The 12059-nt window shown below is 36.8% G+C and overlaps 2 protein-coding genes across 6 annotated transcripts; both read right to left on the bottom strand.

The window, feature by feature from the left end:
• Positions 1-669: 669 nt before the first annotated feature.
• On the bottom strand, positions 670-3312 carry LOC107414420 (protein ROOT PRIMORDIUM DEFECTIVE 1). Its single transcript, XM_016022530.4, has 2 exons — positions 1207-3312; positions 670-739 (listed from the first exon to the last, which is right to left on the bottom strand). The coding sequence occupies exon 1, from the start codon at positions 3011-3013 to the stop codon at positions 1559-1561; it is 1455 nt and encodes a 484-aa protein (XP_015878016.2). The 5' UTR covers positions 3014-3312; the 3' UTR covers positions 670-739; positions 1207-1558.
• A 606-nt stretch (positions 3313-3918) lies between these two features.
• LOC107414400 (homeobox-leucine zipper protein ANTHOCYANINLESS 2) lies at positions 3919-10883 on the bottom strand. Of its 5 annotated transcripts, none has more exons than XM_060819657.1 (10): positions 10742-10883; positions 10486-10604; positions 9003-9220; positions 8743-8860; positions 7924-8622; positions 7604-7705; positions 7322-7534; positions 5377-5554; positions 4931-5298; positions 3919-4839 (listed from the first exon to the last, which is right to left on the bottom strand). In XM_060819657.1, exons 3-10 carry the CDS (start codon positions 9209-9211, stop codon positions 4429-4431), a joined length of 2298 nt encoding a protein of 765 aa, XP_060675640.1. In that variant the 5' UTR covers positions 9212-9220; positions 10486-10604; positions 10742-10883; the 3' UTR covers positions 3919-4428. The 5 variants fall into 5 exon arrangements, with proteins under 5 accessions (XP_060675640.1, XP_060675639.1, XP_060675641.1 ...); XM_060819656.1 differs by lacking the exons at positions 10486-10604; positions 10742-10883 and adding an exon at positions 9390-10348 and having other exon boundaries at positions 7924-8324; positions 8397-8622; positions 9003-9223; XM_060819658.1 differs by lacking the exon at positions 10486-10604 and having other exon boundaries at positions 10742-10862.
• Positions 10884-12059: the final 1176 nt, after the last annotated feature.

The raw sequence follows: 12059 nt of genomic DNA, 5'->3' as shown, positions 1-12059 counted from the left end.
CATAAGTCAGTAAAGAAAATGTAGTCTCTCAAGGGAAGGTTCAAAGAGTAACATCTACCTATCCTATGCAGGTTCCGACTGTAGAGCTTTACCACTAGAGTTATGTTTGTATTTTTAAATCAAATCATTCATGTGGGGGATTGTTAGAGTTGGGCCTAGGCCCACAAGTGTGAATGATTTGGATTTTTGGTTGTTGAGTTTTGTTATAATAATTTAAATAAAATAATATTTTGATAATAGTGGAAGAGAATTTTACGGGAGAATAACTTTTTATAAGAGTTTGAAAGTTACACGAACTGTAACTTTCTTTTTAAAAATTTTAATTTTTGGAAGAAAATACAGAAAAAAAAAAAGAAAAAAAAATAGTGGTAAAGTGAAGATACATAGAGAGTTCGAAGAGGAAAGCTTCAGAGGTGCTGAATCTGAAAGCTTTTACAGCCGTTGTATCCTGGGAGACATTCGCTACAAAACTCCTGCATCAGTAGGCGTAAAACGTCTTAAGGACACTGTGGTATCACACAGGCCTCGATCAACCTTTCTAGAAAGTAGATCAATTTCAAAGACCTACAGGTTCTAAAATGCTTTATTTATTTTTTATTTATTTTTATTTATTTTGTATTAAATTGTCCACATGTATTTATATATATTCATCTATGATATTTTCCCAACACAAATCCATGTAGTAAACTCATTTCATTACGCATACCCTGAGGAATCGAAGGAGACAGAGATGTGAATCCTGCAAAAGTTGATAAAAGGAAGCAACATCAACACATTAAGCTACAGAACTCGCAAGTGTAGACTGTAGAGAGGTGAGAGAAAGTCTCCAATTCCCAGCAAAAGTCCCGTTTGGACAATGAAAATTAGTATATCTGCATTTTTTTATTCTTTTTTTTAAATAATAATAAAATATGGCAAAGATTGTCAGCTTCTCTGGGAAAAGTTTCATAAATTGTTTATAACCAGAATAAAAGGGCAATGTTACAATAACTAGTGGAAAACAGCATGGTTAAGAATGTTTCAAGGAACAGATCAAATTAAGTGTACGGCTGAGGCAATATCAATGGAGTGAAGTATCCTTCAGAGTGCTAGGTTTAGGACTCGAAGCTTGAGTATTATGCTTCCAAATATTTTTGCAGGTAGATCCTTCAAGAGAAGTTAATGGTGACAACGGGAAACAAATTATCTCAAAGTAGTTTCACTCACCTCAAACTTAATGAGCTCTACAGTACGTGAGTTGTGAAGAAGCCAAAAAAAGAAATTTTGGCGGTAGCCTACATCCTAAGTTAAGATTGTAAAGAAAATTCATTGAATGAAGTAATTCTTCCGTCCATGAATAAGGAAGTCCCCTGCACAATTGTTCAGTGATGCTCTTCTTTTCTGCAATGTAATTGTCCCAAAGTGCTTCAGAGTTCAGACTAAGTTATGCAATTAGCAACTGTCCCTTGCAATGTCCGAAAGTACGCAACTCCAAAAAATGATCATGGCACTTCAAATTAGCAAATCACTAGAAATACCAAGAATCATAATAATTCTTACACCGCTGCTGTTATTTCAGTCACTCCTTTACATCGTCTGCATCCACAGTTTTTTCATAGTCAACATCCTCATCGGTAAGATCAGAATCAACAACATCCAAATTCAGTTCATTAACCCCTTCGCTATCTCGGTCAACATTGTTCTCTGAACCATTGTCCACATAGTATCTTCTAATGCCCCCAACCACATCTTCCTCATCTCTCCTGAAGCTAACCAATTCCCTATCCACTTTTGCATTCCGCGGGCTCAATAAGATCAACTCCGCCAACTTTCTTCTCGCCAAATACAAATCATTTGGCTCTATCAACTCGCCCTTCTTGTATGCTTCCCTAAGAAAAACCGTGTGAAGCTTTCCCTGATTACCTCTAGTTGAGATATAAAATATACCCTGATGCTGAAGAAGGAAATCTTTCAACTTCTTGGGCAAGTTCATTGCCAACCTAAAATGTGCAATCCTCTCCAAAGTTATCTTCTTTTCCACGGTCAACGACAACAGCTCGTGAATTGTGGCAACAGCTCTCTTCTCCATCCTCTTCTGAGCCTCAATCGACCTTAAATCATAACCAGAAACATCTTCATAAGGTGACCAATAAGGAATCCTCTGCCATTTCCAAACCGCAATCCTATAATACTTGCCTATCTTAAACCCGGGTGGGAAATTCACAATGAACGAAAACCTTATATTCTCAGCATCAGCTCCTTTTTCCCTATACTCTTTTTCCCTTAGTTTCTCTATAGCACACACAGCTAAACTTGGGTCTCTCTCAACAGACTCGATGTACTTATTCCTAGTTTCCTGCGCATCAATTAATCGAAAGTACTGAGGGTACTTAAGAATTACCGAGTGTTCGAAATCGTCCGGCAATCCAAATGCAGACCGAGCAACCCGAACATGTTCGAGCCGAAGCCGGCCGGTGTTCGACATCATCAAAAGCTTCCTCAGACGGGTCACGGCTTCAGGGATTTGATCAATGAGGGCTTGCTTTTCCTGCTGAATTTGGAGGTAGGCTTTCCTTGTTAAGCGGCAATAGAGGATTCTCTGAACTGGGTGCTCGTAAATTTCAAATATATGAGGAAATTTGAGGACAAAAGCGCCGGGTTCGTGTTGTTTGAAACCAAAACCAAGTCGACGGCCGAGCATGTCGAGGCGAGAGGCTGGGATGGTTTGGTTTGGTTGGGAAAGAATGAGGTCCTGGAACTTGAGGACCTTGCGCATCTTCTTCTCTACCTCCATGTAGTTATCGTAGCCATGGTCTCGAACCCTTTGGAGCTTCTTGGGAATGGAGGTGGATTGAGACATTGATCTTATGGAAATTTGACTTCTGTGGAGGATGAATGATAAGTGTGTGAAGGTTTTGCATTTGGGTTTGAAGAAAACAGCTGAATATGTAAACAAAATGCGCATTTTCCTCAACTGGAATTTTTTAGGGTTTAGGGTTTTGCGCAAGGTAGGTGGAGAGAGGAGTGTAACCATGTAACCACAGAAGTGAAAGCATGGAGAGGAGAATTCCGATGGGTAGATTAGGAAATTACAGAATTACAGCGATGAAAAAGAAATTATCGAGTCCTCAGGGTGACCAAGTGTAATTTCTCCTTCTTCTAAGAGATTAGATGTGGGCTTGGCCCAATGAAGAGCTGTCTTAATGAGGGCGTCTTAAGCCCGTCAAATTATCATCTGGGTCAAATCAAATGCTTTGCTACCCAATTTCTTGCCATCGACTCCTTTTAATCTTTTCATTTCTTATCTTTCAATTTATTTTTTTTTTCTTTTCTCTATTCATTGGTAAAACACTTCATAAAAAATTATTCTACAAATATGTTTGTTAACTTTATATATGTATATACAGCTACTATTATTGATGAAATCGGGCACCACACATGACCACCATACAGCTACTATAATCTATGTCAATAGCTGTTATCCCCATTATTTGATAAGCGACTTCCACGTAGCAGCATTTTCCGTGCGTGTGTGTGTGTGTGTGTGTGTGTGTACATATATGTAAAAATATATATTGCAATTTCGTCAAAATAATAATAAAAGAAAGATAACTTTTTTATATTTTATAAATATCTATTTGTTCTCTTTTGGTCTCTCCGTTAAACCGCTATTTATTTACAATAAACAAATCTCTTACACATCTTATCCCGATCTTAATAAAAACTGATTTCTGGGGGACCCAAAAGGACCAAAACTTGCACAGTTTTAACAGAAATCCTCAATGGAGCCAAAAATAAAATAAAAAAAAGATCACGGGAGCGAGAGAAAAGGTACTACCTATGAGAAAATATCTCGTAGGTAGCGTAAACATGAGAACAAAAATTCCAAAAAATATTACCCAAAAATAAAAATAAAAATAGAAAGAAAACACACGAAGCTAAATAATAGAGTCTAGATTTGATGTCAAATAAAGACAATAAAACAACAATCCTCCAATGTGCATCATCCCTCTCTCTCTCTCTCTCTCTTTTTAAGGACACAAACAATGTAACACATTAAAACAAACAAATTAAAAAATAAAATAAAAAGCTGAGACTTCCCACACGGGTCAACCGAGTCAATACCCGAACCACCACTCTTCAGCCTGTTTTTGCTTCAGAAACCAAACCATCAAAGTAGAACAATAACTCAAATCTTCTTCTAACCCCAACAACAATAACTAACCTCCCACACATGCGGTTCGTTCTTGACTCGACACCCTTTCATGAGATTATTCAATCTCTAGCTCCCTCCTTCCTTCCTATCCCTTCTAATCTCTCCTACTTCTTTTCTTATAATTATAGGCGCTTTTCTTTTTTCTTTCCTCTTTTTTTTTTTTTTTTTTTTTCAAACATAACATTTAAACAAAATAACCTTAACCACAATTATTTCGTCAAGCAGCTGTTCACTTACGATACTTGAAGGGCGGCTTTGATCTTCTCAATTGTGCAGGAGATGAGATTGTTGACCGTCTCAACCGACTCCACTGTTAGCTTAGCACTAGGAAGACTATTCACCAAGATTTGGAAACCGACTGTAAGGAGTGACCCACCACCATCTCCACCACCACCACTACTACCATCGCCTTGTCCTTTGTTCGAGGATCCATTGTAGCTGGTGGAACCTCCAATACCAGAAGATCGACCATCAGGAAGGATAGCGAATCCTGATGGTAAGAGAGCTACATAAGCAGATTCTCCGCCATGCATTACCACATTGATCGATGCAGTGTCTACTGGTGCATACACTACCAACGAACATGAAGCATCCGACCATGTTTCTTGCAATATCAGCATGGTGCTCTCACTTGCATTAATAGCCTGGAAATGACAAGGAAGCAAATGCAAATTAGATAAGGCAAAAAGGAATGATAAAAAAAGGACAAGGAATGACAGGTAAGCAATTACTCACACTGGCCCGAAGGAGGGAAACACAGTTTCCATGTCCTTGGCCCTTTGCAATATGGATCATCTCTTGCATTGGTCCACCATTTGACAAAATGTCCCACTCACTCCTCAACCTTTCATTCCTCAAGAAATCAAACAGCCTTTGCTGCGGAACCGGAATCCAAACCGAAGTTGCCGCACTCAATACAATACCCGGTGGCTCACCGGGGTCATCCACACTCTTCCTGGTCATCACCTTCACATCTTCACCAACGTTACCAACGTGGAGTTTGTCCCATTTGCCAACGGTTGAGGCACAAACACCGGTACAGAAATTATCTACCATTCTCTGTGCCAGCTTTAACATGCTCCTCCTACCACCAGGATTAATGGCTGTTGCAATTGGTATATTGGTTAGAATCTGAAAATATCACAACGTCCCACAAATTTAATAATGGGTGCGGGATGTACCTGTGTGATCTTCACTGGAATTGACGGTGGAAGACATGAGGATTGCCAAGCATTCGCATTGTCTTTGGAGGGTGGCCAGCCATCTCTGCGCACCAAAGCCCACACCCGAACTGAGCAACTCGCGGAAGAGTTGATGGACAACACTCTCATCATATTCTGAATGTTCCACCCAGGTAACCTGCAAGTGAAAATCCATCAATATGCTACCACCTCTATCTTATTCACCTACAACATAATGTTAAAAATCTATTTATCTTAATTGTTGGAGAGGAAAAGAAAATACCCAAAAAAAAAAAAAAAAAAAAAAAAGAAGCCTTCCAAAAATTTCCTATCTTGCTTAAAATCTTATTTGAGTTTGCTAAATATAAGAAAGAATTTACTATGTTAAAGCAACAATGTTTTTTTGAATTAGGTCAACCACCATCAAGCTCGGGAACATTCCAGTGTCTCATCGCTTTAACTTGACAAATAATGTTCTAATAATAAACCCATGATATATGTTCCAAGTTTTTTTGGGAAGGCTAGAAGCTGGTAATAGTTCCCCCTACAATAACTTCACCAACAAAGCCTGTGCCTTAGGCTATTTCCCGTACAAATTGTGTACAAAACAATTTGGTGGAAATCCAATCATAATCTTCAGACAGTCCATGCAATAAATAAAACATCTTTTTCTCAGGTTATATATCTTACTTTCATATATTATTTATTTTTTTAAAACAACAACAACAATAATAATAATAATCCTTGTAAATACAGAGTTTTACAAACAAAGTCTGAGTTGATTCCTGAAAATACTGGTCAGTCAGGTCACACAAGGCTGACCTTGTTAGATTTACCAAACAGCCCCCTGACAAATTTCTTATATAATAATAATATTTTCAGAAGGAAATGTTCACTAGAGGACAATATATTACCCTGAGGGAGTAAACAATTAGAGTCAAGATAATACAACCATTTAGAGTGGAGTTGACATGGAAACCCAAGGCAATCATAAAATAATGATAATATACAGTCTCATGAAAAAGATGAAGAGGAAAGTCAAAAATCAAGTGGCAATGTGAGCTCTGACAGATTATCTAACTACAAAATCACAAGATATTGTCGTTCACAAAGTTCGACAAAAAGATTTTATGATATTTTTCTGTTTAAGGGAAGCTAATACAACGTTAAAATATTGAAAGGGACATGTAATCGCACTACAAGGATTTCAATATGGCACAATATAAGACTGGATCCAGGTCATTCAGTCTCGTGGACAATAAAGAATTATTTGAGGCAGAAGGAGATATAGGAATAGAAGCATCAAATATATTGTTTAAACAACAAAGATTGAAAATTCCAAGGCTTTTATATTTCATTAATGGATATCCAGATTATTAAAATATTATATTGATGACTCAGATACATAATAGATTATTAACATTACACTAATATAAAACTATAATCCTTGAATTTCCCATCATTAGAGTGGCTGTGGACTACTATTTAATTTACTCACAATAAAAAAATCATAGCTTCGAAATTTGAAATTGTATAATAATGAAAACCAAGAAGCATCTTCTCCAGTAAAATGGAAAAAAAAAAAAAAAAAAAAGGAAAAAAAGAAAAGAAAAGAAAAGGGAGTTCAGATTCTTAGGTAAACCTATTATATGACATTTAAGGAAATCTCATAAGAGAGAGAGCAATTCAAGTGAGCAACATAAATAAATAAATAAATTAATTCTCCAAAGCAGAAGTCAAGGTGGGTTGGGACCGAGAGTCCAAGTGGCCATTATTCACTTTGTTGTAGCCTCAACAAAACTTAGTATAAAAATAGTTATTTCAACTACCTTATTGAATATCTTCAAGAGGAAAATATATCAACACAGGCAAACTAAATCAAACGCACAGAAGAACAGCAAATTTGTAGGTAAGACATAGAGAACAAGCTATTTTTTTTTTTTACCTTGGAGTACCCATTAGGCATATCTTGCACAACACATCCCGATGGAAGCCTCCTGCAGTGCAAAAATGTGTGTTCATTGATGCCTTCTTGATTGACATCAATGGAAACATCAACCACAGCCCATACACCCTCTGCCTGTTGCTTGCAAAACCGGAGAAACTTCAGCGGACGGACAGGGACTAATGGGGAAAGCACTTGCAGCTCCGCATGCATCTATGAACAAGGTATTCATTAGTACCGGTTATGTTATAGGCGTAAAGTACATAGTTAAGTGACACATACCACTTGGAGAGCACCATTTCTAGTTCCACCCATTCCAGTGGATATCAAATCAATGGTCGAAGCTCTAGCAACCAAACAAGGGAACATTTCTATCCATCGATTCTAAGTCATAGAAAAAGCAAATAATCATTTGCATCCACAGTACCAAACTTAAAGATCTTTTTGTCTTTAATATTTTGTACATTGAAAAAGACAATAGAGATAAAATGATAATATTTTAAGAAAAATGACCAGAAAATAGATGAATACCCATATTTATTGACAGAATTTGAGTAACATCATAAAAAGCTTCCAATTAAAACGAAGGGGTGGAAACATACCGCATCCATTAACGTCTCTACAAGAGCCAAACCGTTGATGATAACCATACACGAATCCCTTGTAGCCTCAGTTACAACCCCACTGGGTTTCATACCAAAACAAGGAGAAAAGACTGTCCTCAGGTACTCCTCATGGTTCAAAGTTTCTTTCCCACCCTCTGAGCTTTTGATCCAAAGAGGAGTATCAGGCTGAGCCATCTTAAGCAATTCATCCATAGCAGCCAATGCAAGATCTACAAACATGGATCTCCCGAAGGGCATTTCATTCCCCATCATCCCCATTGAAGATTTCATCGAAGGCATCATAGATGAAGAGCTTGCAATCCCATCTCCCAGATCAAGTCCCATAGGCAATGCATTGGCAGAAGAAGGATTTAAACCACCCATCCCATTTCTTCCAACTGCAAGTTGCAATCCGGAGGCTGTTGAGCTTGGAATAGGAATGGGAGTAGCCAAAGAAGACAATGGCCTACCTAAGAATTTGTTGGCCAAAGCACATATCCGGTTCAGTTCGTCTTTTAATCGAGCATTTTCAATCCTAAGTTGGTGTTCCTCGAAAGATATTTGACCAGGAATGGCCGGGCCACCGCATTGGTTGCATACTGGGTTTGCCATGGCATCTTTCATCATGCTATTCTCAGCTCGGAGTTTATCATTTTCTTGTCTAAGAATTATATTCTCATGGCGTTCCAATTGAGTCTGATCCAAAATTACCATTTTTTTTCCGTCACTTAGATATAATCAGGAAAAAAAAGCTAATTGAAAATTTTGACATGCAGTGATTAAGATTTAATACTAGAAACAAATAGCAAATTCTACCTTCATCTGGGTTCGTCTATTTTGGAACCAAAATTTCACTTGCTTATTCTCCAAATTAAGCCTCTTGCTAAGTTCCAATCTTTGTTTCTCATCAGGATGCGGACACTCCTTAAAGAAGCTGATAACACAACACACCAAAGAAACAAACAAAAAACACGTTTATGCCAAGTGCCTGAATCGTTGGTTGGGAAACGAAAAATGCCAAATAAAAATAAATGAATCACAAAAAAAAAAAAGAAAAAAAGAAAAAAAAATCATACGCTTCGAGTTCTTGGATTTGATTAGGAGTATGCCTATGGTACTTCTTCTTCCTCGGTGGTTGTTCATCGCCGCCGTCTTGATCATCACCAGAAGCACCTTCAAAATTATCACTGCCGGACCTGCTCTCATACCCATCATCCCTCATCCTCCCAACAATACCGGGATCGAAATTCTCCGCAAGCAAGCCTATTTCACCATGACCATCCATGTTCCTCTGCTGCTAAAAACAATAAATTTAAAAATTAAAAAAAAATTAAAGAAAACAAACCATCACATAAACAAACACACACACACACACACACACACACATATATATATATATATATGACAAATTGAAAGATCAAAGATCAGAGATGAGGAAATGAATTAAAAAGGAAGGGCCATACTAAGGAAAGAGAGAGGGTAGAGGAGGAACTTTGCATTGAAATGGGGGGAGAGAGGAAGAGAGGCTGAGCAATGGCACCGCTGGGCATGTAGGTGGTGGTGTTGTTATTGTTGTTGTTGTTGTGTGGAGAAAAACCAGCCACAACTCTCCCACCACCACCACCACCGCCACTGTTACCACTGCTTGTACTGGTTAGCAAACCACCAAAGCTCATCACAATTTCAAATCAACACTCAGTCTCAGATTTTAGCTTCTCTCTCTCTCTCTCTCTCTCTCTCTCTCTCTCAATGAAGAAGCTAATGAGCTTATAGCAGTCACTGTCACTTTTTTACAAAAGGGTATAATATGTTATGGATTTTGTTGATTCTTTAGATATTTGACCCCTACCCAAGCGATTCCCAGATTCAGCTAAGACTGAGAATTTTGCATTCTCACACTAGAAACAGAAACAAAAAAAGCTGCTTCCTTGTCAACGCTCATGCATGACTCTCAAGGTCCTTCTCTCTATAGAAAATTCTCTCTCTCACCAGCAAATCTTGTTTCCAGATAAAAAAAGAAAAGGAAAAAGGGTGGAAGAGGACAAGAAAAGCCCTTTTTTTTAATCCCACTGTTCACACCCCCGTCTCTCTCTCTCTCTCTCTCTATTTTCTCTTTTTAATTTTTTCCCACTATATATTATAGAAAAGTAAATAGTTTAGATAAACAAATATGAACAAAAGAACCCTAATTTTCCATCCTTTTCTGCATCATCTTGGACACACTTGACTAATCGTTTGGCAGTATTGAAAAAGACCCAAATTGGAGTAAAAGCGGAAAAAAAGTTCTCCCCCCCAAAAAATTATATATTATGGCAGAGGAAAAAGGTAGACCAAGACACGAAAAGGTGAAAAGTCTGATCTTTCTCTCACATTTTCACACTATTCTACAATGACTTTTCAAATGCATAATCCCAAATCAAAGCAAAAAGACCCAGTTGACCTCTATCCCTCCTTGATAATGTAAAGAAAGAAGGAAAATATATACATATATAAATAAAAGAAAGAGTAGTTTAAATGGCATACAAACCAAACCAAACCCAGTACGGAGAAATGGGGTACCTTTTAAATTAGACAGTGAGCACTAGTAAAAGCCTAAGGAGGGTTCTGTTTCTGTCACGGAACCAAAACCCAATAGAGTTATGGATTTTATCAGATCCTCTTCTCTCTCTTACTGGGATCTGTAGGAGAGAAAAGGACATAAACAAAAAAAATTATTATTATTATATTAGTATTATAAACACCATTTCTTACTTATTAACAATTTATAATAATAAAAAGAAAATTAGAACTTTAAGAAGGTTTTGAGCTGACTTACGAAGTAACCACAGAAGAAAAATCAAAGAGAATCAAATGGAGTTTTCATTTTTTCTTTTTATCCTTTTTATGTTTCTCTTCTTCTTTTTTTCTTTTTTTTTTTATTCAACGAAAATCATTTTTCACAGCTCAAATGACCTTCTCTCCCTTTTTTTTTAATTTTTTTCTGTGTACAATGTGTACATATATATACAAATCCAGAGACAAAAATACAGAAAGAGAGAGAAAACAAGGGGTAGTGTAGGACCCACTAGGCCTGAAAACTGGGTTCGTCAAATCCGCCCAACTCGGATTTCACGCGGGTACACGCGCTTGTGGGCTCGTATTCGGTGTCCTCTGTCTCAAGTATGATAAAGATCCTGTACAAACACCGACTCTAAAAGTTACTGCAATTGACAGCTAATCCAAATGACATGACGACACAGTGGCATGGTGATGAGTAAAAACGTCATTTGAGAAAGAAAACAGGGATAGACGTGTAATTTCGAATACTGAAGAAAAGAAGATAGAGACAGTCTCCGGATCCTTAATCTATGTCTGTAGACTTTTTGATTTGTGTGACGTCACTGGTTGTCATTACCGGATTTGTCTCTATCTCCATCCCTAGTCCCTACTGTTTTTCTTTTTTTTCACATAATTCCATTGACCCTTTTTTTATTTTACAAATGTCGGTTAGTGTCCGTACCTGATATTGATATGCTTTAGCTAATCAATAAGATTATTATTATTATTATTTTTTTCTTTTCCTACCAAAATGAGTTATAATTATTATTTTAGACATCTAGGGAGATAATAATTATTTTGGCTGCCATTTTTTTAAGATAAAAATATAAAATCACTATAGACTTCTTTTGGACTTGAGTGTAATTATATTTTTTTATTAAAGAAAAGTTTCTTTTCCCTTTTTTTTGTTTTTTTTTTTTAAAAATACCTAATTTGAAGATGGTTTATATGTTTTGTATTAAGCATTTTTTTCTCTTCTTTCTTTTGTTTTTCTTGGGTGGGGTGCGGGGTGGGTTTGCTTTGATTATTCAAGAGCTGTAAGCTAAGCTAAGACTTCTAAAAATGTTTAGATAACATTAAACTTGTCTACTTAAAAGTATTCATCAATTTATTTTCTGTGGTTTAAAATAATGTGGTAGGTTATTAATAACTCTTGGAAAGTTTTTAAGAGAAATATATATAATTTAGGGTTGGTTTAGCTAAGCATCCATAAAAAAAATTATATTTTCTTTTCAGCTACAAAGGAAAATAAAAAAATAAAAAGTATTTTGCTTATAGAAAAAATAAATTTTTTTTGTTTTGGTCAACGAGTAAAA

Source organism: Ziziphus jujuba, chromosome 8 (genome assembly GCF_031755915.1).
Source record: "Ziziphus jujuba cultivar Dongzao chromosome 8, ASM3175591v1".
Classification (NCBI taxonomy): domain Eukaryota; kingdom Viridiplantae; phylum Streptophyta; class Magnoliopsida; order Rosales; family Rhamnaceae; genus Ziziphus; species Ziziphus jujuba.
The sequence above is the reverse complement of the archived record's forward strand: the minus strand, read 5'-3'. Positions and strand labels throughout refer to the sequence as shown.

What these genes read in the sequence shown, in the direction of transcription:
- LOC107414400 (XM_048469897.2), bottom strand. Translation starts at nt 9,602, where the DNA reads ATGAGCTTTGGTGGTTTGCTAACCAGTACAAGCAGTGGTAACAGTGGC. An exon ending in TGCCTAATGGGTACTCCAAG is followed by an intron (nt 5,555 to 7,321) that starts GTAAAAAAAAAA and finishes TTTCACTTGCAG; the next exon opens with GTTACCTGGGTGGAACATTC. An exon ending in TTCCAGTGAAGATCACACAG is followed by an intron (nt 5,299 to 5,376) that starts GTACATCCCGCA and finishes CAATTGCAACAG; the next exon opens with CCATTAATCCTGGTGGTAGG.
- LOC107414420 (XM_016022530.4), bottom strand. Translation starts at nt 3,013, where the DNA reads ATGGTTACACTCCTCTCTCCACCTACCTTGCGCAAAACCCTAAACCCT.